The 26,003-nt window shown below is 33.5% G+C and overlaps 1 protein-coding gene across 1 annotated transcript in view; it reads right to left on the bottom strand.

Annotated features, from left to right (window-relative positions):
• LOC108577998 (serine/threonine-protein kinase mig-15) overlaps positions 1–26,003 on the bottom strand; it is a 192,983-nt gene that overhangs the window by 11,573 nt on the left and 155,407 nt on the right. Inside the window, exon 15 of the mRNA XM_017941240.1 lies at positions 11,646–11,798. Within this exon, the coding sequence (XP_017796729.1) occupies positions 11,646–11,798 (153 nt within the window). The remainder of the gene's footprint in view (positions 1–11,645; positions 11,799–26,003) is intronic.

Raw genomic sequence — 26,003 nt, 5'->3', positions numbered from 1 at the left:
ATGATATTACTTCAAAGTTTCATTCCTCTCAGTTATCAGATGATGATTCATTTGCTACTGTTCTATTGCTTTATGTAATCCATTTTTTAAATTATTTACATGTGATCGTTAAATAAGATATGACTCATACGACTAACAGAAACTAAATGTCATTACGTTGAAACACAAAAAAATAAATAAATAAATAAAAAAATGATAAACAAAAGAAAGACACTACTCTTGAGCGAGACAATCAAACATACTTTCCATTTCTCTTTCAAAAAGCAGAATTTCACTACGTAATCTGAACGTGTAAAGAAGAATATTTTGAAATGCTGTTTCACCAAAAGCGTAAAGTAAGAAACAGGTTTGAAACAGACAAAACGATCAACGAAATGAGTAACATTTCTAAGCTATTAGCAGACGATCATTATCATGAATCTACTTTGTATGCAAAAATCTTACATTTTGTTTCAAATATTTAGTACCTACTTTAATTCAAATAAAATGCTTACAAAAGGAAACTTCAACGATTTTAACGTTACTACGTTTTTCTTGAAAAAATCAGATTAAGATTAATATGAATTTATGAAAAATTGTTCTATTTAGATCGTCCTTACCGCGAGAACTACCGCTTGTTATATGTATATTTTAGTTTTACGAAAGCATAAGCTATTAAATTCTTTTTCAATTCGCAATAATACACTAAACACGTACATGATGTATCGTCCAGATTTGTTACACAAAAAACAAGAATTGCATACAATCAATAAAACAATATATCTATATTCCTTTCGGTACATTATCAGATATATGCGGAGAAACACAATATAGTAAAGCATTCGCAAAGGACTAACACAAAACAAAGCCGTGAAAAAAATTCCATATCCATGAACTTTTATACTTGATAACAACCATTAATGCGTTTTGTGTTGATATTATTATATTGTGCTTTTTTTTTTACTGCTGACGTACCAGAATATATACACTATACTTGTGGAATGAAATTCTTAAATAAACAAACGCACACATATGTATTTATGCACGTATTGACTTCGTTCATCGAAATATTAATTTTTATCAAGTTTCACTCCCTTCACTTGGTGCCTTATATTTTCTTACCTAATTTTATTCGTTATTCCGTTAACTCCTATATGTTATAATTCGTACAGTTAAATGTATGATATAATTCGTATAGTTAAACGTGAATTTAATGCGTTAATTATCTTGATCATTCTTACCACTTTATGAAACCGACTGTAGAAAATGAGCATCTTTTAAACTATTTACTAGAGATGTCAAATGATCGATTGTTACTTCGTAGTATATAAAAATAAAATATTTAAATTACTATTTTTATTTTACCTCGGTCAGAGGACTTGCAGTAGATTGTAACGACTCTTGGAATAAGCCAAAAGCATGGCCACAATCAGACTATTTTCTGTTGATAAATGGTAAAATATGCTGATTAACGTTTCATGTAGATATTGTACAACATTATCACTTTTAAAAGTGTGGATTTTATTCGTAAAATTTGTAAGTTTGTACAAAAAATTGAACAAGTGCAACCAATCCGTAAACAATTTTTGCAAATAAAACTTTTCTTTGTAAATACATACTTACATATAAAGTAAGTTGATTATCTCTTCATGATTATAACATGGTGCATAAACGTCTAAAGAAAATATTGCGATTGCTACAAAAATAGTACGATCGAGGCTGTGTTTAGACTTATTTTTCCAAGAAACGAACAAGCCATCTTGATAGACTATTTTGTTGAAGGTATATTAAAAACTAAAAAAATTTCATCGTACGTAGAACAAAGTGGTGACACTATCTGCTGTTCGAGTATAAGGTCAGCACGAACTCGACCAGTTCCCAAAAGTGAAACTCGCTAAGAAATCGATATTTAACAGCTGTTAATTAATGAGAGTCTATCTTATTGGATATAATTTAGTTTGCATTATATCAGTACAAGAGTGAAAAGTTTAAGTGCAAAATCAAACGTAACTGAAATGTACAAGGTACACCATACAAATAGAATCACGTGAATATCTTCGAATCTACTGATGATGCTGGAAAATGTTTTAGACAAAGGTGGAATGGCTCTAAAGAGGAGATAATCTGACATCGGTAGTTTCTTTATATACTGCAGCGTATTTTTCGATGGTCAACTTGATTTTTTTTTTTTAACAAAATCATGTATTTTCTAGTGCATTAATCCACGCAACTCTTCGATTTATATCGTATATCCTTCAGCTTGAACAGAGAGATTTACTCGATTAAATGATCTATCAATCGGGTTAAGCATTTTGACAAATTTGTTGACAAGGCTTAGCATTCGTGAAATTGGACAGTTTCAAAAATATAAAAAAATAATTGGTACCAACCATATACTATGCATGTTTGCAGCAAGCGTTAAATCAGAATTACTTTGTTCGTTATTCTATTATTCTTTCTGCAGATATTTAAAAAACAAAATTCCCAATTACCCCAGATAAGTAGAAACAGAGAGTCTTTCAAGCATGTCCGTAAATTTTCAAAAGGATGCTTCGCAGTGTTAATAGGAGATCCATAGCAGGTAAATCTCCGCATATAGGTTGAAGGACCAATTTTGAACATTAACTTTCAAGAGGTAAATCGCAGTACTTTGTTGCATATTAGTAACTTCTTATAGGGAATTAAGAACTACGTCGATTAATGCATTAAAGAGTAGTATATGGTTCCATTTGAAAGAAATAAAGTTGACTTTTATACATATACCCCTTGTAGAATACAATATGACGCGCAAAAAAACTATTATCATCGGATTACTAAACCTCTGTGACGCCATTTAACTTTTGGCTGAAATAAGTTTTAGTATCATCAGTAACTCCCAAGATATGCGAGTAGAGTGATTTGAATAGGACATCTGTATGATAAGACTTGTATAGTCGATGAACGTAACCAATAACCAAACGATAACGACGCTCACAAGATTTGTGTTTTCATGAAACATGTATGCAACATATTAAGTGCCACGAAAGAGGGAAAGGAGATAAAGAAAATTAATATCGCATAATTAAATGCGATTATTTTCATTTATACGAGTATTAAATATAAAGGGATGAAGAAGGTATTATTAACACGTTTGACGTCGTGAGAATCATGATAAACTTTTCACGTAGATTATTCGACATTCTTGCACCACAAATTCGATTGACTTATGCTTCAAAGTTATTGAGTTTCTCCAATTGTGAAACACTGTATTCACACGTGTAACGATACTGTTTCGATACTATTTGTCAAGCAATATAATAATTTTTCATAATTGTTTCGATTCGAAGTATTGTTCTCCAATAGTTTTCAACGAAAAAAAACCTTACCAAAGGTAATTCAAAATTTATCTTAAAACACTTACATTAATAACAAGGGTGACAAATATTCTGTGAAATAATACAATTGTATCGTACACAATGGCCAACATGTTTACTAGTTTATTTTTGGCGCGAGTAAAAGAATAAACAAAATTTTCTGAACAATTGATAAACGAAAGGAAACTGTGCAATTTCAAGTTTACTGAAATATTGAAAATGTACATAACGTATTCATTGTAACCATTCCCAAAAAGTTGTTTTTTAATTATTTTCACATCTATGCCCACTTTTGTTTATAATTCGATCAGGTGGAACGAATTCTTTTACTTTATAAACTAGTTACAATTTGCTTCATCAATAAAGATTTTCTTTTTTCTTATTCTATTTATAATCTTTTTGTCAACCCGATAAACTCACTCAGAATATAAAGAAGAATATTCCAATAGTACTAAAATTTGACAAAATTTGTCACAATGTTTATTCTTCGCAATTTAGATCAGATTATATACATACCAATTTATATGAAAATTAATGAATTTTCGCACAATAAAAATTAAGAAAAATTGATTTGGTTTCAAAATTATTTGCATAGCCTCTGTTGTAATAATTTCGAACAATTCGTAGGAACCCAGTGTACACGACAAATGTTACTTGATAACATGTTATACAATGATTAGATCATCCAAGAAGTTCGTGGTGTGAAACAGGTTAACAGCGTTTTACACACCGCGTGTTCTCCGCTCAAGTATGGATGAGCGTTTTAGGGACGTTTGACACGCCGCGTGCACGCTGCATTCAGGAAGAATCAATTCAGTACAAAAATGGATCTTCTACAGTATGCAGCTTGGATACTTCTGATTTTCAACTTCATTCCACAATTTGCCCTTTATGTTTCTATTACTACATTCTTTGACTTTTATATTATGTAGTGCAGTTCGCTTTTTGCCTACCATAATAAATTTTTCTGTATCATTTTCAGTAACATTTCTCAGATTTATACTGCTCACTGCCGTGTAATCAAACAGATACTAAACAATGTATCGCATTGCCAGCGCGTTTTGTTCTCAGCGTGTGACACGACAGGCGGCGCACAGCGGTGCTATTTCACGAAAAGCTGGAGAAAATTCAATTTTCGAGCCATACAGCAGCTTTTTGCTACTATAACAGTTTTATAACCGCTACTATAACCGCTTGAATTTTTTAAATATATTGATTGGTTACTGAGATATACAGTGTGTTAAGAAATAATAGGTTCGCCTACATTTATTATCGTAACTTATGAACAAATATATGAATCGATCTGAAATTTTCAGGATACTAAGCTCTTATATTAATAAAATTCTCCGTTAAATATTATTTACAAGCATTGGTGAAAAAAAAAATTAGTAATGATTTTCAAAATTAATATTTAATAGGCCTTCCGCCACTTTTAATTAAGAAATTGATCCGTTTTGGCATAGATTTTACAAGATCTATAAGTTGCCGATCCGTAACGCGATTGCAAGCGTTTATAATTGCCGTTTTGAGCTTGTTTATGCTACTGAATTGACGGCAATCCTAGTAAACATCGCGTACCAGTTGTCCCTATAAATTCTCTATGGGGGTAAGGTCAGGGGACCTTGATGGCCATATTAATTTTTCTATATTTTTTACGTTTAACCACTGCTTAGTACTTCTCGAAGCGTGTACTGACGCATTGTCGTGCATAAATTTCAATTTGGCAGATGAAAAACGTTGAATATAAAGCACAAGAAGTTCCTCTAAAACAGCTTGATATTTTTTTGAGTCAAGACGTGCGTCGAGGAAGGCTAATGTCTTGCCAAATGCAGAAAACGCCGTCCAAACCATTACAGAACCAGAGCTTTCGAGAAAATTCAAATTAAAGATTCTCTGCCAACTATTGCTTCCGTTCGTACTTTTATGTTGATAAACAGGGGTAATGTCACGTTTCGTAAAGAAATAGTCTACGCAGAAAATAGTGTCAATCTTCTGCAGCTAAACGAAAAAATCGTACAACGTTTCAGACAATTAAAGCATCAAAATACTGCATAATCAGTCCATGATTCTGATTGAAAGAGTAAGGATTTGTATGCGTTGACAAGAACGCCACTTCCAACAATTCGTTCAGTAATGTAAATTTAAATTAAGCTTAAAATAAACATAAGTCGAGATGTAGTTAAATGCACTTGGAGAAATATTTAATGTCGATTTTCTTGTAAACTAAGTCTCAAACGAAAAAAAATTTATTCTATATTTCTTACTTATTTTTTCATGTGGAATCACCCCCTCCTCATGATATGTTCATGTGAACAAACTGCGATCTAAATACGGTTAAAAAATTATAAGTTTATTACAGTACACTGTATTCGTTCCTAGAATCTTGTGCCACGTTATCTGACCGGCAGAATATTAAATTTTTGATAGAACCTTAAAAAGTGATAATAACTTACACTTTCAGCTTTTTTCTTTTATTTTATTTCACAATTAAGTCCGAAGAATGTACTGATTCGTTCGATTGAAGTTGCCTTTATAATTTATGTTGTGAATCATGAAAGAGCCACAGTGACTGTCACTTAAAATCGTACACCTAGCGGTTCGGTCGATTTTTTACAAACACCTCCCCAATCTCCTGATATGAATGTGTGGAATGAATTAGACAGGAAAATACGATTACACAATATTACAAATAAGGAAAGTAGTCTTAGAAAAGCTTTACAAGAGAAATGGTTAAATATAACACCCCAATTTTGTGAAAATTTGGTAAAATCAGTCCCTTGACGACTAAAATATGTTGAAAATGCATTTGGTTACCCTACAAAATATTAATATAAGTTATTTATGTTCCCATATTATTGTAAAAATGTATCTAATTCTTTCTGTACGATTTTCACTGGCAGCTAAGTTTCATACGTAATGACAAATTTTATCTAATTTACTAAGTATTACTAAACATTTTATTATAGTTTTGCTATAGGGGAGAGTCGTGCAGTACCGGCCACTCTAAGTTTTTGTACTATAACTTGGGTGAATGTTGGTAAAAATCAAATTTCAAAAAAGTAATTTGTAGTACAAAGGGTGCTTAATAAAAGGGAACAAATGGTTTTTCTTAAATTTTCTCATAAAGATAAATAATTGGTAGAAATAAAAAAGTTGTAATTTGCAGCGAACGAAAAATTGTCGTACAGTATCGGCCAGCTGTTTAGTTAGTAGATTTGAAGGTCTAAGTAATAAATGATGTTAGTAAAAATCATTTAAAAATAGAATAGAACTTTTATTTAGGCACATCTACAAATATCATAGGTAAAGTGATCGATATTTTCTTGATCCGTACACTTCACGTGAGCTCAACCATTGCAGCTATGAAAAATAACTTTTATCGTACGGAACACCAGCGTAAACGTCAAACGTCTTAAAACTCTGGTAATACTGAAGAAAACAGAACGTCGCCGGAATGTGTTACTCAGGGCTATAGTATTCATTTGTTTTTCCACCAATAGTGCAGTCAACTAACAGTATAAGCGAGATCTAGTTTTGGTCGGTACTGTACGCCGCTCCCCTTTGTCAAATAAAGAAGCATTAAACTATTGTATATGCCTGCGTATGGTTTTTAATCATTTAGTACAATTTTCACGTTTTATTGAAAAAAAAAACTACCGCCGAACCGCTAGGTGTACGATTTTAAGTGACAGTCACTGTACGTAACACAGAATACGTCAATTGTTTTCCTGTTGAGATTCCTAACAAAAATGTGGCCGGTTAAAGCGGAGACCGATTAAAGAGTGAACGGATAAGAGGGAGTTTACTATAATTATTTTTGCTCATTCCGTGCCACATGGCGTCTAGCATAATCAAGGTGGAAAGTCACCATCCTTAGCTCCAGCAATAGTGGTCGTTTTACTACTATTATTTCCTGGAACTTTTCCAGCTGGTTACAGTATACAATCTGAATTAATAGTCGTATTGTCTGGATGTAATTCGAAATATAGGATACCTTGCTAATTTCACCAAACACACAAATGAACTTTTCGAACATGCAGTCCTGCTTTCGCTCATTGCCGTGGTAGTTCTCCTTCCTGGATCCAATATCCTTTTAGGATTAATTTGCGGATTATCATAGAGAATCCATTTTTCATTTCTAGTTATCAAGGCTCACTTGTGATGCGTGTAAGTAAAAATACAGAAGTTGTCATTCGATCAAGACGATTACGTTCCGAGAGTTCGTGCGGTACCCATACTTCCACTTTTTACAATATTCATATTTTTTTCAAATGATCGTGAATTCTTGATTTTGGAACGTTTAAAAATTTGCACATCTTTTACATTGATGAATTTTCTGTTTGTTCCACTGACAAGGGAACTTCGGTAACCCGAAAAATCCGACTTTTTTGAAATTTTGCAGGTTTACAGGCGACCTCAAGAAAAGTATCGGACAATTTTCTTGTTTGCTCTTTCTCGGTTCTTCGGGGTGAAAACAGCCCTGGAATGAAGGTAAGTGTTACCCTATTTCTCTTTAAAACTATAAAGATATAATAATATTTGTTTAAATAAACAATCTTCCACCACAATAATTGTGAAAAATTTTGAATTTCCTGTCATATTGAAAAATATATCAAATAAATGCAGACAAATATGCTAAATATGTTAAACTTATTGAATATTGTAATATTTAAATAATTTTAATCGATACACTTTGAACGATGGGTTATTAGTTACCAAGTATGTGTGTGCATAAATATGTATGTTTTTATTAAATTAATAGCATCGTTTTATAAGGCATAAAAAGCCATTAAATTTGTATTACAAACATTTGTTTATATCTACTACAGTTTTAAAGATATACAGGGAAATATGGTAACATTTATCGTTATTCAAGGGCTGTTTTCACCCCGAAGAACCGAAAAAGAGCAAATAAGAAAATTGTCCGATACTTTTCTTGAGGTCCCTCACATACCTTTAAAGTTTCAAAAAAATCAGAATTTTCGAGTTACCGAAGTTCCCTTGCAAGACTCGAATTCTGTCTTCATCCACCCAGGAATGACGTCTACAACGTTTTTCATCTTCCGAGTCAAAATTTCCTTCTTGAAAACGATCAAACCACTTTCTACACGTACGAGGCGATATATCATCCTTTCTATAAACAACACGAAAGTTATTTTCAGCTATTGTTGTTATATTTCCCCTTCGAAACTCATACACCATGAGTTTTCCGAGTTTCATACAGCATGAAATGAATTCTTAGGTCGCTCATTATTCTTTCTCTATCCGTTTTCTCAAACTCAGATCATAGATCTTATGCATTCAATAGTCGTTTATTAACTGTCCTCGAATAATTAATATCAATACATCCTATGGCTCTTTGTTTAGAAAACCTGTGTTTGTGTAGAATATAAACGTAATGCGATGACCTAATATACAGGGTGGTGTACGTAATTGGGTATACCTAAATGTCTCTGCTGTTTATTAATAGATGAAAAAATTATTTAGGGTAAAATTAAATTGTTTCAAGAGGTGAACAAAATTATAACAAAGAATCTCTTCACGGTCTTTGTTTTCGAGTTTTCAAGATCATCGGTGTTTGTTTAACTGCTATGGTAGTATATGTTTTTTGCTATACCTTTACAGAGCATGAAAATACAAGTTCAACAATCTTAACAACGTACCATTCTGTTCATTTAATCTTCAGATATTTTCATCTGGAAAAGAAGCTATAACATATACACTACCGGCCAAAAGCTTGGAATTACTGAGCATTGCAATTTACGCAAAAATTTCCAGAAAAAAGTCAGCGACTTTGAGAATTTTTTATCATACGAATCAATTGATATGAGATAAATTGATAAATGTAGAATTGAGATTAACTTCAAATCTATAAAAAATTAGCAGCAGATTTAATATTGATGAAAAGTGGGAGGTGATCCGAAACTTTTGGCCGGTAGTGTACACTTACCGATAAAAGTTAACAAACAGAGTAGTTATTCAGATTATTTACTAAATACTATTTACTAAATTCATTTTGCCGGCATTAGTGTTATCCGATGTATACCACGGAGAGGTTACTCAGTCGGACAATGTTTTGGAAACATTGGAAAACTGCGACTTTTTGTTTCGACAATGCCATACCAGTAGTAGCATTATGAAAAACCTCTTTATCTGTCGCCGCGGTATATGTATGTGCATCGCGTAACGCTAATGCCGGCGACATGTAAAACTTTACGCAAACACCACAAGTATGCAGTGTTTTGAAAACGTTTCGATGTCAGCTACAAGAATACATAATCAAAAATATAGGTTTCCATTTAAAAACTTAAACATGACCTTTACAGGGCATTTCAAGGTCATTATAAGGTCAAAAAAATACAAGAACAATATGTCGCACTCTATACCATACAATTTTCGTTTGAAATATTTTTTTGTATCATTTGTAATTTTCAAAATACTTTCGTGTTCTGAAATACATCGGACATACAGTACATTAGAGGTTACAGAAAGTTCTTCGGGTTATTGTTCCGTTTAAAAAAACCAATTTTGATCTTCATTTTCCCGTTTTAACTTTAAAACACGTTTCATTTTCAAAGTTATACGTATACTTTAAAATAAATAGGAATGTACTATTTACTATTTAAAATATTTTATACAGGTCTGGATTCAGCAAAGGGGCAGTTCTTTCTGTAGACGAGTAATCTTTTCATAAACTTCTTCTGTAAAGAAACGCCCAACGTATTGTAAAGTTTCATTTATTAAATTTATCAACTGAATAGAACAGCAACACTATTTCAAGCTCACCCAACGAACTATACCGTAATTAAATTAACGTTGGATGTGTAGACAGTACACATATCTGTACTATTAGTTCGTTCGGAAAGTTCAGTCGAATTTTGTCGTCTGTATTGAAATAATCGTGACTCCGCCAAAAGTTAACATATTTATTCAAAATAAGAACCATTACAATCGATATACCTTTGCCAACGTTTCACTGATTTATTTGTCATCTACGAAACATAAGTAAAACATAGAAAATGGATAAGTGGATTCCGCACATGATCGCAAATAATCAGCGAATGTTTTGTGTCTCCATTTGCTCTTCCCATAGCCTGCAAAACATTGAAGGCTCTTTTCTTGACAGAATTGTTACCTCCGGTGAAAAGTGGGTACTTCACGACAATCGGAAAAGATCTGGGCAGTGATGTGGATCTTAACGAACCACATAAACACTTTCCAAAACCTAAAAATAGTGCTATTTGTTTGGTGATCTATTGAAGGAAATATTTACCATCATTTTTCGGAAAAAAGAGATACGATTACGACAAATACGTACTGCAATGAATTTGATGTAGCGAAATGCATCAAAAGCTGCAAGTTATCCATCCAGCACTAATCAACAGAAAAAATCCAATTCTCTTACATGCTGACACCCGACCGCACGTTTTATTAATTACAGTATAAAAATTAAACGACCTGGGATATGAGACTCTACAATATCCACTCTATTCTCCGGATCTTTCGCCAACAGATTATCATCTGTTCAAACATTTCGACCATTTTATCAAGAAGAAAGCATTTGGAAATGAACGCGTTGTGGAACAGGCGCCTTCATGGACTTTGATGATTCCAGACCTTGTAGTTCTTTTTATAAACGGCATAAATAAATTAGTAAAACGTTGGCAAAGGTGTGTCGATTGTAGCGGTTCCTATTTTGAATAAATATGTTAACTTACGGGGGAGTTATGATTATTTCAATTCAGACGACGAAATCCGAACGTCTTAATAGATACTGTGTAGAGGTCAGAATGCGGGTCTGATTGGGTAATATCCCCATAAGCCCACCTTCTCTAACACAATCATGAAAATAGGGCACACGTATTGAAATTATTGGCCGAATGCGACAACATCGACGAATCGCGGATCATACAGCACCGCGTGGCGGAAGATTCGAGTGGTGCGAGCGAGGTGCCCCTGTGCTGCCCCGGGGGCAAACTTCTGAGCTCCGCACAGTACACTCGTACGTGTAATCAATTTTTTGTACGCCAAAGCAGTTGGTATCGTTGTTAATTAATACAAAGTTCGTTGATATCAATTTTTTTCACAATGATCATATAAGTAATTTTTTAAGCGATACACGTTCAGAATTCGCGGCATACACATAGGAGAATTCTCATAGGAAAATAATGCAAGTTTGACAATCATAGATGACCGATGATTCCCACGTAGCATCAAACGTGTTAAACCAGTCTGAATGTAGAAATCTGCACATTCGCGTATACATGTATGGAGAAGGTGAAAAGCGAAAAAAAGTAAAAATATATATCTAACCTCCTCGCTGGTTGACTTGTCTTGTCGTTGACTCGGCGACGAAGTAAGAAGGTCCGGTAAGACAGAACTAGGTCGCGAGCCAGGAGATGAGTCTGATCTCTGGAAATCACCTCCGCTACCTCCACCTCTTGGACGGTCACCACTTTCTCGGTTCTATAAAGGTATTTTAATTGATATTTAAATCAATAGTTAGTGTTAACAGAGACTACAAAAACCAAAAGAAAAGGGAAAAACAAGATCTGCTGGAGAATTAAGACCTGAATTTTTTTTTTTCTAAGAAAATTTCAAAAGTTAATAAATACACGTTGTTCATTTTTATATCTAACTACGAATTGTATCGCTAGATGAAAAGATATCGTTCCGAGTAGAAAATTTTATCGTAACGACAACGAAGTCAATTTAATTGTACTTCCTTTCGTTTCGTTTATATGCTTTTGAAATCCTTTTTATCTGACACCTGTCAGCAAATTGTTTCAACTCATAAAATAATACTCTATGAAATTGAAACTTTATTTATAATGGTGAAATGTCTTTCAGTCCCTTTTAAATACATTTTATATGTGCAGCTAAATGTGCGCAATTCTGTCGTTTCTTCATATCCTGTACCAAAATTACTCAATTACCTCGTTATTCTTTCTTCTTTAATGTGTTGATATATAGATAATTTTTAAAAACCTGCTATTCTGAGGGTCGATTTAGATTATAATTGTTTTTACAATTCTTTCGCTTTAGGTTTACTAAAAGGGATATCGGTGATTTTATTATAATTTTACAGTTAATACAAAACAAAATCAAATTCTTCGTATAATCAAAGAATATATTATTATGAGAGTGATAAATTTAACAAATATAAAATTTAATATTCTGATTATTAAATTAATTAATCAATTTTGCGTTAATTATAATATAAATAGGTTTCTTTAGCAATTAGAAAAGTGCTCGCCAGTAATCATTTATAATTTATAGTAAGTATAACTTTTGAAAATTATCTGTGATGACTCGTGTATTATAATGTTTATTTAACGTCTTTTTACATTGTATCAGGAGTGTCCTTTACGTTCTAGTTAAGTTTTGGAATTTTTCCAAAAATTATGACTTGTAGTCAAATTCACAGATTTGTGATAACGAATTATTTAAGTTAAAGACATAAAACAGACAACTGCTCCATTGACAAAATTTGGAGTTCCTCGATAGAGTTTCCCTTTCATAGCTATTTATGATTTTTATGAAATTTCATAATTGATTGAGTAATAATCGTTATGCTTACTCTTGGCTATTCTTTGCCCCATTTCAGGACTTTAATTACCTCGTGCTTTATGAACAGGTAAACAAATTTAAGCAGCACAAGTGATTTTGAAACTTACTTAATGCAATTGCAACTAACGTAAGATGATAACTAAAATTATGACGAAAATATTAAAAATTTGTATTTTTACGACTCTGTCCTTACAAATAACATGTTCTGAAATTGTACAAAAGTTTAATTTTATTAACTCTTCAAGGCAATTGTTTAATTTATAAGATAGCCGTAAGTACAACAATTACGAAAACTATTATAATTTCTCTTTGGAATAAGAGGTTTTCAATCTAATAACTGATATTCACCGATCAAAAATTACTCCATGTGTACAGTTACAAATCTAAAAAGATAACTCAACCCATCCTGGCCGGTTAACAGGTTAAAAATCATCTATACATATATCAGCATACTAGAAATACACCTAGTACATAGTAAGTGAACAGTTTTGGCGTAGGCTTTAGAATAATGCCAGAATTGTTTGGATTTATTTCAACATAAGTCGAATACTTTGTAGTACACTTTCCGTTATTACAAAGAATGCGACAGGAAAGGATTGCGATATCAAGAAATACCGGCCGCCCTAATATATCTTTAAAGTGAAATGCATTCCTTTAAAATTCAGGATCTAATACAACCAAGCAGAATGCTTGCAATGAAACAAATAATTGATCAGAGATCGAATTGAAAAATTCGAAAGAGGCGAAGAGGAGTACAGAACGAAAAGGAAGGGTATATACCATGAAATTACGGGTAATGAAGGCAAGGACCAAAAGACAGCATTGAAAATACAACAAAAAACACAAGCAAATTATGAAAAAACGCAATAAAAAAGTGAAGAAGTGCACGAGAAAGCGATAAAGGAAACAAGTACTGAATGAAAATGTAAATAATTTGATCGGTTCAACAGATCTATGCGTCGATGAAACGTTTGAAACGAAAAGATAAACATGGATTTATTTTTCATATACCACGCATGGGTAAAGAGAAGAAATTTCTTACAATTAAATGAAAAATATTGTGCGAAACACACACAAATGAACTTAATTCATGCATAGTGTGAATTAATTAACAAAAATAATAAACGTTTGTTTTACTTTTCTACTACGCAAAACATATAACAGTACATATTTTCTACAGTAATAACGAAAGCGAAAGATAAGCAATTTCAAGGTCCTTTTAAAATTCATGACATTAGTAGAAACGTGCAACGCGATGAGCTACAAAATATTGACACGAAACTATCGAATTACATTGGTTATACATTGGTCTCTATAGATATTCAAGTTTATAAACGCTTGCATTCATCATTCAGTTACTTTATACTATAAGTGTCTCTAACGCAATACATTCTACTTATACTACATACTTTGCTATCATCGTATACACTTTACTTTGTTGTAAAACACAAAAACAGGGGGGTGCAGTTCTGAAAGTCCCCGGTCGCCGATCGACACGAAATTTGATGGGAAGGGAGAGGAGGGTGGGTGGACCCCAAATATAAAATATTAGCTGCAGCCAGGCATAAATTTCCGAGATATTAACAACAAATTTTCAGTACTACACATTGAAACTGCGTATACAGACGTTACTAACACGTTGAATGCTGCCTATACAAGGTGTCCCAGGTTTTAATGGCCAAACGTTGTCAGTATATTCTGTGGGTCGAAATAAAAAAAAAAAATGTTATAAAAACATAGGTCTTTTAGAGCTTCGTTAAAAAGTTATGGCGGTAATACGAAATGAAGGAAACAATAACAGACTCACAGTTACTGCGATGTAATACAGAAATAGATCATCAATATTTGCGCGATATTTACAAGATTGCGTAATGAATTGATACAAAAAATCAACGATGCATTTACTGAAATGAAACAAAATAATAACGAAATTCGCAGAGTAGTAAATTCTGTTTTCTGATGTCAATCTTGCATTGCTATAAACGGTGGACATTTTTGAGATGGGGTATTAGTTGCTTCTTGCATAAACAGAGTAAACGTAAATATTGCCGATCTACTTCTGTATTACATCGCAATAACCGCGAATCTGCTATTATTCCCTTCATTTCGTATTATTGCCATAACTTTTTAACGAAGCTCTAAAAGATCTATGTTTGTAGAACATTTTTTTTTATTTCGACCCATAGAATATACTGACAACGTTTGGCCATTAAAACCTGGGACACCTTGTATAGATGTTACTAATGCAACCATATTCGCTGTAGTGGTCGCTGCCGTCAAGTGTCAAGTAGCCGATGACACAATAGCGGTAGCGGCCTCAGTATCTGTAGGATATCCCACGTAAAATTTCGGCTAAGCGACGACTATTCGGTTATTGCCGACTGCCTATTTAGATACCTGGCGGTATTAAACGCTGTGTTCCAGCTCGATTGATCGACAAGATGATTACATACATGATTAGGTTAGGTTAGATTAAAATCCACGCTTTCGGTGGCAGCTTCGTTCAGTGAGCCTTATTTGGACGAAATTCGTCACCCTATAGATACCGGGCCCATACTCGCCACTTGACGGCAACGCCACTACAGCGAAAACGGTTGATTAGTAACATCTGTATAGGCAGTATTCAATGTGTTAGTCACGTCTGTATACGCAGCTTCAATGTATAGTACTGAAAATTTGTTGTTAATATCTCGGAAACTTTTTTGATTGGCAGCAGCTAATATTTGACATTTAGGGTACACCCACCCTTCTTCCCCTTGCCGCCAAATTTCGTGTTGATCGGCGACCGGGACCTTTCGAAACATACATCCAAACAAGGAAACGAAACTACTGATTTGGTATAATTAAGCAGAAATAAGATTCGAAGAGACGATTTTACCATTGACAAGAATGACTTGATCGCAAGAGATACATCTGTTCAGAGTTAACACGCAAGAATAACTAATCACTTTATTTGTAAGCTGAGCGAATAAACGACCATTTATTATGTCTAATTTTCGTTCGGTAAACACTATCGAAACTAAGAAGTTATTCCTCGCGCGCTTATTTCTTTCTCTTAAATATTCAAAGAAACAATGTTTAAACATATGACTTATCAACACCTCTGTATTATCAGGTGTTTAGAAATGAATTACACGCATAATATATGGCTGGATGAATCTCAAGTAGGATGAATAAGCACAACTAAAGATAAGTTTTCATTGTATGACGACACATAATAAATGTACTTTGAAGAATCAGTTTCTGGTAGAAGCACAAAAACTTGTGAATTTTTTGCATTTACACATTAGTTTTGTGATTATCAGTGATAGAAAAAACAACATTCCGTATCATGCCGAAGGTAACACATATAATGGAAAGAGGCATGCGGCGAACACGTATCACATACATATATCGGATACATCACAAGCGTCATGCAAGACAATAGTTCGAAACATGATTTGTAACATTGCTAGTATAACAATGTATGCAAAGTAAGTACACAACTGTGCATTTAACAACAATATAACGCACACACGCGTGCGCGCACACACACACAGAGCAACAGTTTATCTTGCAGAATGTTCTTGTTAGCAGTCTCTCTCTCTCTCTCTCTCTCTCTCTCTCTCCCTCTCTCTCTCCCTCTCCCCCCCCTCTCTCGGTCTCTAAATGATCTTCATTAGTATTAAAAAGATTGCTTATAACGTCTAAATATATTTAAAAATATACGTAGTTTAGGCACAACAGTTAGATATGTCTTTACTTTTTTGTTCAATACTTTTCCGAAGCAAGAAATCTTGAATAAACATGCATTACACGTATTACATTTTTAAATAATTGATATATTATCGTAACATTATTCAATTGGTTAAAAAAGTAGAATATAAATCTTCGAAATTTCATTGCCTAGAGCCGTAATGTAAGAAAGCAATAAGAAAAATATTTCCTCGGTAACTGTCATACAAATCTTGCAATAACATTCTTTAAGGGTTATTATTAATGTACTTAGTTTAAAATTAATTAGCTGTAAACTTGTATGATTGATCCTACAGGTTTCTCAGAATGAACACTTATTATCGTAAAAATGCACGTTCATAACTTGAGGCAAATTCCAATCAGCCTATACACAAAAACACATAAGATTTATATTCATTGTTAATTTAAAGATTAATCCTCGTTGTTTTTTTCATACCAGTCATTTTACTATTACAATGTCTTTTGCACAAAAATATTTTACGATTAGTAGTTCTATCACTTTGATACTTCTAGTCAACAGTTACATGAAAGAAAAACGTCGCAAAAATGCAAAAAACATATAGTTTTGCTAACAATTCGCTCGTGCGAAAACAATAGTTTTGTTAATTCAACGAACAAAAAAAGAAGGAAAAACAGAAAGGAAGGTGAAGAAATTTGATGAAATTAACGTTGAACCTGCGTCGATGAGTGAGACGTGAATGTCACGAAAATGATGTCTATAAAACACACTTTCACAAATCTTTAACTGCTCTTTTTCTGTATCCAGCGATGCTTCGCTGCGACGATCGTAGTAATATTAGCAGTTCCCCTTCATACATTGATGGTGTAACGTAGAAACAAGACGGATATCCTCAAAGAAATTCCATGCGGTTAATCCTCCTCTCTCAGGCACGGAATTTGAAATAGCGATAAATGTCGCTGACATTTTCTGCATATTAAATAATGTAGATCACTCGAAAGGAAGGAAAGGATTAATTCCAAAAGAAAGGGAGTAATAGTAGCAGTGATAATAGCGATGACGACGATGATGTTGATGGCGGTAATGTTAGTAGTGATATGTTGATGGTACTAGTAACAGCGCATTCTATTCATATTGTTGGATATTAGGATTCCTGAAAATGAAAGCAATTTTTTTCACACGCTTTTGCGCTTATTAAAGGGTTCTACCCCCTTTGAGTCTGATAAGCAACTTATATCGTACAGAGTCTTGTATGATGATATTTCTGCACATGAGAATTTGAATATTTTATTAAGAAACGAAACATGCTGTTTCACTAACTTCATTCACAGGAATGCGTCTTGACTATAAATATACCGGGTGTTTGGCTATTCTTGGGGGAAAATTCAGGGGTGATTCTGAGAGCCGATATAAGATGAAAATCAAGCATGAAAAAATTGCGTTTGAGGCTTCATTTTTTAGTTACTAAAATTTTTAAATATCCCTATAGCCAAGCAAATCTTCCTACACCAACGAATATAGGACAGGTCAAAGGACAGAGGGTACAGTGAACCTCAAAACCAACGACACATGGCGGCCTCCTTACTATTGTAAACTGGCATTACCAACTTCTGCGGCGCTGCCGTTTGCTTCACCACGCATACATACGTGCATGTCGGAAAGTTCTCCAAACGTGTGTTCTATTGTGTACTGCAAACACAATGTATATTATACACACAACAAATACGATACACGCAAACCACTGACAAGCAATCGCTGTACACTATAATATTCACATACAGACACGCGCGCGCACGAAATGAAAACCAGAAAAGGCAAAAAAAAAAAAAAAACTAAACAAAACTAAATTAAACCTATATTAAAAGTATATTATATGAAACTAGAACTAATTAACTTGTTACTTTATCGTATAATTTGGAGAAAGAGATGAAAATAAGTGCTATTTCCACTTATCACGTCGAATAGCTGCTCAAATTTTCGCTTTTGTTGTCGAAATAATTCTGTCCTTCCGAAGCTTTCGCCATTGACCTTTCTCCTTGTCAAGTTTGAGCTGGACGTAGGAGACACGTACACCGGCAAAGGAAATTGGATGTTGTAAATTTTACTTCCGGAATAAACATTCAACCACCACCACATCGTATTTGAGCCAAGGCGAGGATATTCTCCTTTTGCGGAAACCAATCGTGCCTGTTTCTAATTTTTGAAAAGGCTAGAACAACTTTGGAAGAACAGAATCATTTCAACGACGAAAGTGAGACTTTTAAAGTGCTATTAGCGATGCGATAAGCGACCATAGTACAGTAGAATTCCGGTAATCCGACATACTCGGAACTTTGGCAATATCGGATTACCAAATATGCCAGGTTATTGGACTATATCTGTATAATGCAGTAAAAATGAGAAAAATAATAATTAATACAGTAACGTTCTTCCAATGAAAATGAGTCCAAACACGACATAAATCGGACTAATCACAATAGTAATAAGTTTTAAAAGCACCCTTAACTGGATTAGTGATGCAGACGAATGACGAGTGGTGTACTGAACCATTCGATGTTGGATTATCAGAATTCTACTGTACTCATTTTTATCTCTTTCTTCAAATTATACATTACTTTACAGTTATAAAGTAACAGGTTAATTAGTTTTAGTTTGGTGTAATCAGTTAAATTTTATTTATTACATTTTAATGTGCTTTTCATTTATTTTTCTTTAGCTTTTGTTTTTTTTTTTTTTTTTTTTTTTTTTTTGTCGCTTTTAATTGTCATTTCGTGTGAATGTATGTGTATGTGAATATTGTAGTTTACAGTGATTGTTTTTCAATGGGTTGCGTGTATTGTGTTTGTTGTGTGCATAGTGTTAAGGATACTTAAGTTTAGATCAGGTTTACGATACGGACGCGACTCAACTATTTTTGAGATTAACGTTTGAATACGCGTTTAATGTTTCGTTTGCTAGTTATTCCTTATTGTCAGGGGGGCTCCAAACCTCTCATAAAAGCGGAGAATTTAGAGTTTTTTCGTGCATCTCAATAGCAATTGACATATCATAAACCCGCGCGAGCCGAGGCACATGCAAGCGAGCGAGCGAGCGAGCGGTACCGTTACCCTGGGTTTCTCCCAGAAGGTCAGGTGACGCGTACCTCACCCAGAACACCCCTTCCCTAAGGGTGAGCGGTTGGCGTTGAGCGTTGACCAAGGCCCTAACTTGATTAGGAGTCTTGGTCTCCCACCCAAAAACTAAGCCAACACATAGTGTACCTTGTGTTTGTAGTACACAGTGGAATACACGTTTCAAGAACTTTCCAACATGCACGTGTGTCGTGGTGAAGCAAATCATAGTGCCACAGAAGTCGATAATGCCGTTTACAGTGCCGAATGTCACCGTTTTCTTTTCTGTAACTTATACGAGGTAAGGTGCTGGCCATGTGTCGTTGCTTTCGAAGATCACTGCACACCTTGTATCTTCATCTGCCCTATATTCGTTGGTGTAGGGAGGTTTTCTTAGCTACAAGGTTATTTTAAAATTTTAGTAATTAAGAAATGAAGCCTTAAACACTAAATTCTTTTTATTCTTGTTTTTCGTCTTTCGTCGAGCCGACAGCGGCTCTCAGAATAACCCCCTGAATTTTCTCCCAGGAGTAGCCGAACACCCTGTACATATACATATATTGTACATACATACATACATATCATACCGATACGTTCTTCTTTTTCTCTGTCTGTCATTCTTTTCTTGTGTCCCATCTTTTTTATGTTAAGCCATACAGCACAGAAAAATCTACATTAGGATTGATCTGATCCTGTCGGACCGATTTTTCATATTGTATTTTGACAGATTAAAGGTCTTTATTAACGGTTAAAACTAACCATCAGCGTGTTATTGCTTTCTTCTCGTCAAATAAATGCATGAAACAAAAAAAGAACGATATCTTACTGTGAAAACATTTTACTAGTTGAATTATACCCTGTAAAGCCAGCTGGGTGGGTAATTATAATCACTATTGAAACTCGTCCAGTATTTGACAAATGAAAAAGTTAACGACATATGTAGTAAACTATCGTTGATTCATTCTCAATGAAATGGACTACACTTTTATATCCTACAAAATTCTTTTATTTATATACATAAGTTTTACTTCTAAAAAATAGTGTACAAATTATGACATGGAGTTGAAGTTATCATTTCCATAGAATATCATTTTTACTTCTCCAAACTGCACAATAATCATACTATCCTTCCTAAAATCTTTTGCAATGAAGTTAGTGAAACATTATATTTTAGGGCGTGCGGGTACCTAAAAATTTAGGTCAGGTGGTGTGGGGTATTTCAATCAGGATCGGGAACAGGAACCAGAAAGCATCCTGCCATATAAGGCGCATCGGGATTACGAAGTACTATGTCGCATACGACGCATCGGAATCCTGTAAGTACCATACCACATATAACAAATCGAGATCCTAAAAATCATACTGCATATGATTTATTAGATGCTCGAGAAATATCGAGTAGATTCCATTCAGAGTATCATATGTATGGTGAAAATAATCGCTTAACTTAGGTTTGGTAACGTAAATTTTTCAGTCTCGTAAATATGTACTCTGTAAGATGGTCGAATGTAATCGATGTAGTCTTTAGAATAACTTTATTAAAATTGCAATTGCAGCGGCTGGTCGGCAGGTCAACGTCGCGTGCCGATGTTTAAGCGCGGAAACGATAACTGCTGATCCACGACAGCAGCACTTACAATGTTTAATGGTTTTATTCCATGATGCCTGCAATTCTTATGTCCATTGTTTATGTGTCATTTCCTATCCATGCATTTGGGGCTAAACGATGCATGCTTCAAATTTAGTTTTTCGTTCGTTATTATGCTGCAACACCATTCAGCAATTTTTCTGTATTTCTTTTACCAAAGAATTACCGATTTGCATTAATTGTGTTTAGTGAGCAGTGACCGTGACCGTAATAATCAACGGGAGACAGGAAGAAGAAACATAAAGTTTTATGTGAGAACAATTTGAAAAAGTAGATCAAATTTGAGTAGTGTCATATTTGTAGACGGCCGTTTGAAGTAAAATATAGTAACACTAGTGACCTTTCACGGCATTTAAAATCATAACATCTGAATATAATTAATCCTACAACAAATATGCAAATAGAAACCAGTTCCAAATTATACTCCATTTGGAAAAAATTCCTCAAGAGCAAAGCACGTGCAATTGCATGTGTGATTGTAAAAGACCTTCTACCGTATAACATCGTTGACGACCTAAGATTCTGAAAGTTAATAAATATTGTTGAACCTCGGTACGACATTCTATCCTGTTCCATTTTGTTTTGAGAATGATAATGTCATAAATGTATGAAGATGTAAAAAAAAAAGACATTAAAAATAAAATATGTGTAGCTATTCAAAACGGTACGATGTTATTTTTATTTTTTGTTCTATTTACATATCTTCTCTCAATATTATGAATTGTGCATGTCATTAACAGAAAATAGTATATTAGCATTCACGACTGACGATTGGATAGTATCAGTGCAGTGCAAAGTTACACATATATTTCTCACTTTACATTACATTACAAAGAATTTTGAAATTTGCCATTATGTATATGTTAAATTTATAGTGTTGAGCTCCTTCAACTTATACAAGATACACGTTGGAATTCGACACATGCTATGCTTGAAAGATTAACTCTGTTACGGATTCGTTTGAGCATGGTATTGTGCAAGGAAAATATATCAGAAAATTTAAATAAAGAAGAATGGAATTTGATAGAAGCTCTAATTAGTGTACTCGGGCCAATAAAAAAGCGAGGAAGATTATTAGAGGAGAAGCTTCTCCAATATTATCTCAATACCTCCTACTATTCAGAGTGTTTCTCACAACTGAACGGAGCTGTATTTTTAAAATGGTTCAAGATGGAAGAAAATTTTATAAAATTTTAACGGTGTTACATGTTCTACATTTCTGCATTACTTTTATGCATTTTTCTGCGTTAATGTGATTGCAAAGTGCAACTGCACTTTTCTTTTTTAATACTAACTATATAATTTGTTTTGCATAAATTGATTTTTTGATTTATTCTGCGTATAAAAGAATTACAGGCAGACGATCGAAAAATCAATAATCCCACGAGATATTTCAACTTTCTTATTGTTGGTAAAACATACCTTTAAGTACTCCCTTGTCTGTACGACCTCGTTCATACTTTGTAACGTAGCTGTATAATGTTTGTAAACAGCAAGTAATTTCACCATCGTAATTATCCAACTAAAACTTCTAAATTTTCAAACTCTGGGAACGTCGATTTGATATTTATCTTTGGTTTGTGCAATCGTAATTCACAAACTGCTGCAAGGATCTATTGGAACATGTATCTTGATTCAGCCAACTGACACGTATTTTCAGAAAATGGAACGCAATCGATGTAGGTATGGTTCACTTAAGGGGGTATTCTAGTCTGGACTTTGAAAAAAAATCGATTTCTTTTTTTTTACATTTTCTGAAAGTAGGCATATGCAGAAGTATAACTGTCGAAGGATTTTTCCGAATTCGTAAAATTGAGGAAGTAATAGATGGTTAAAGAAGACGACATGTAGCCCGTAGTCATAAGTATATCATTCTCACGTAACTGGTATGAGAAACTTTAAAAGCGTGCGTTTTTCTCGAAACCATGTTTTTCTAAATGGCTGACATGATATCTCAAGTTCTAGTTGCCTGATTGACTCCAAATTTTACATGCACCTTCAGTGGATGTAACGTTATCGTCTGAACCAGAATTATGCCAAAATATATATTTTTCTGATTTTTAGAGTCTCTGAAAGACGAAAAAATGTCGACAAAATTGATACACAAAATTCAAAGTGCCGCCATTTTGTAAATTTTCACTATTTTTTTTTTATTTTGGTTCACACCATAATCAAATTCGTACTAATCAAGAATCCTTTTGGTTTTTCCATTTCGAATAAACAGAATGGGCGGAATCGTGTCAGCCAGTGGGACACTTTTTTTTTAAAGGGACCGCACTGAATGATATATAATTCAGATAGTTTTGATTATTTTCACTTGAAAAAAATTGTGAACTTTCTTAAAACATGAATAAATATGTATACAAAATGCCGATACTGAGAAACTTATACTTTCTTTACAAAAAAATCCCTAAGAAGGACTAAAAAATGACACTCTAGACTAGAATACCCCCTTAAAAAACATTTTACATTTTATCAGTACTCGCGTACATTCATATTAATCCTGATATGCCTCAATGTGTCGAATATCTAGGGAGTGTGGAATTTCAACATCTTTCGTATACCGCATTTTAAAAACGGAGAAATTTCGTGCATTTCGATTTTCTATCTGTTATACTTGAAGATAAAATTCCCAAAAATGACTTGCTAGCAGTATTTCCTTAGCCAAAGAACAAAGGACAAAAGTTTCTCTTTTCAAATTTTGTGGATGCATGAAGCAACTTTTACCAATAATTGGATGTTCAATCGTCATCATAAACATATTTCCAAGTTACGAACACATTTGTTAGTCCACTGACAATCCGCATTTATGATGAAGCACAAATAATTAAATAATATACGATGCTAATGTTTGGCGCGGTATTTTTATCAACTGGGTTGTTGAGCCTTGATTTCTTTTTACAGGAACATAAACTGTCAACAGTATCGGCGATTTTTGGAAAATGACTTATCAATCAATTTTCTTGCACGATACGAACATTCCATTATCTACAAGAGTAAAAATGAATTACCTAGTTTTATGAAGCCGATACACCGGCATATAATTCTAAGATAGTCACAAATTATTTAAATACAAAATATCACAATCGTTAGATTTGAATACAAGCACCAGTATGTTGGGGCTAGATTTTTTTCTTTGGGTGTTTTTAAAGAATGAAGCGTACTTATGGGGAATTCAACATGTTCAAACAATAAAAGATCGCATCCTGTCATAACAGTCAAAGTAATTGGAAACAAGTGGGTGATATAATAAATAATATTAATTTTGGACATCTTTTATAACTCAAATACTGCGTAGAAGCGTAAACCAGGCCGTACAGATAAGGCAGTGCTTAAGGGGTTAGATCACCTTGGCCTGTCTGGAAAGCACTGCTTCTTTGAGAATTTATTTTGAACTAACGGTAAGCCATTTTTGAAAACAATTTCTTATTAATGCTAGTGGAATATATAAACAATATGAAAACTTCTTTTTTAGTTTTTTTTTTTTTTTAAATGTTGAAATCGAGAGCAAGTGACGAAGTGTACCGCCTGCAGTCCCTTATTCAGGATGTACAGGTTCCTCGTACTAAATTTGCCTGATGGAATATTAAATAAAATAAAATTGTCCATCGCCTGTTGTATGATTTTTTTGTTTAATTAGAAAATAACAAAATGGCAACATTTTAAAGAAAAAATTCGTTTTCTATGCGGACATATAACCATTTATTTATTTATAACACGAGTAAAAATTTAAATATTGAAAAAATCCTACGTTGGACGATACCGTTTCCGAAACGTGGGTTCAAGAAAATCGTATTTAAAGTTTCTGGCAGAAATGTGTAAGACTACGTATCACTTTCGTTTTCAACGAATTAGAATAATTTCTATTTGGAATTTCGACTTTGACTAAATTATTTGGCTTATTTTTAAGACAATCAAGTATTGACTTATGAAAACCAAAAAGAAATAGACTTTTTAAACCGGTCAAGGTGGGTTTAACCCTTTAAAGGTATATTTTAACAATAAGAAAGTTAAAATATCTTACGAATTATTGACTTTCCAATTGTCTAGCTCTCATTCTTTTGAAAAATGATATAGTTTCATTTTTAAAAAGGATGCAGTTGCACTTTGCAACCGCATTAATGCGCAAAAATGCTTAAAAGTAATGCAGCAATATAGGACATATAATATCATTTAATTTTGTCCTCAAAGGTGTGGAAATGAATTCTTTCCGATTTTTGAGTACAATCAAAGTTTTATTTAAAAAGAATGAAAACAGATCAATTTCCATTATTATTGATGACCGTTTGCCTTTTTTCTGGCAGCTTGCGAATTCCATTGTAATAGAAACTCGGTGGCTTTGAATCAATTATGTGAATTCAGTCGGAAAGAATTCATTTCCACATCAAATACTTCAAAATTACAGAATAATGATTCCCACAAGTGTAACATATTCTTATCGTTTTTTGTCTAGGTAAAATCACAATCAAAACTAACACAATTCTTTAACACAAAACTAGGAAATTATGGAAAGAGGAACTGAAACATTTGATTCGTATAATAATTGAGAGATATACGTGTATTTATATGAAGAAATTGGAGCAAGAAAAAATGGGTGTTACAGATTGGTGGAAAGGTCATGGTATAAAATTTTCTTTGTTAGCAAAGCC

Source organism: Habropoda laboriosa, unplaced genomic scaffold (genome assembly GCF_001263275.1).
Source record: "Habropoda laboriosa isolate 0110345459 unplaced genomic scaffold, ASM126327v1 scaffold769, whole genome shotgun sequence".
In the NCBI taxonomy this organism is placed as follows: domain Eukaryota; kingdom Metazoa; phylum Arthropoda; class Insecta; order Hymenoptera; family Apidae; genus Habropoda; species Habropoda laboriosa.
This window is presented reverse-complemented; position numbering and strand designations above follow the sequence as displayed.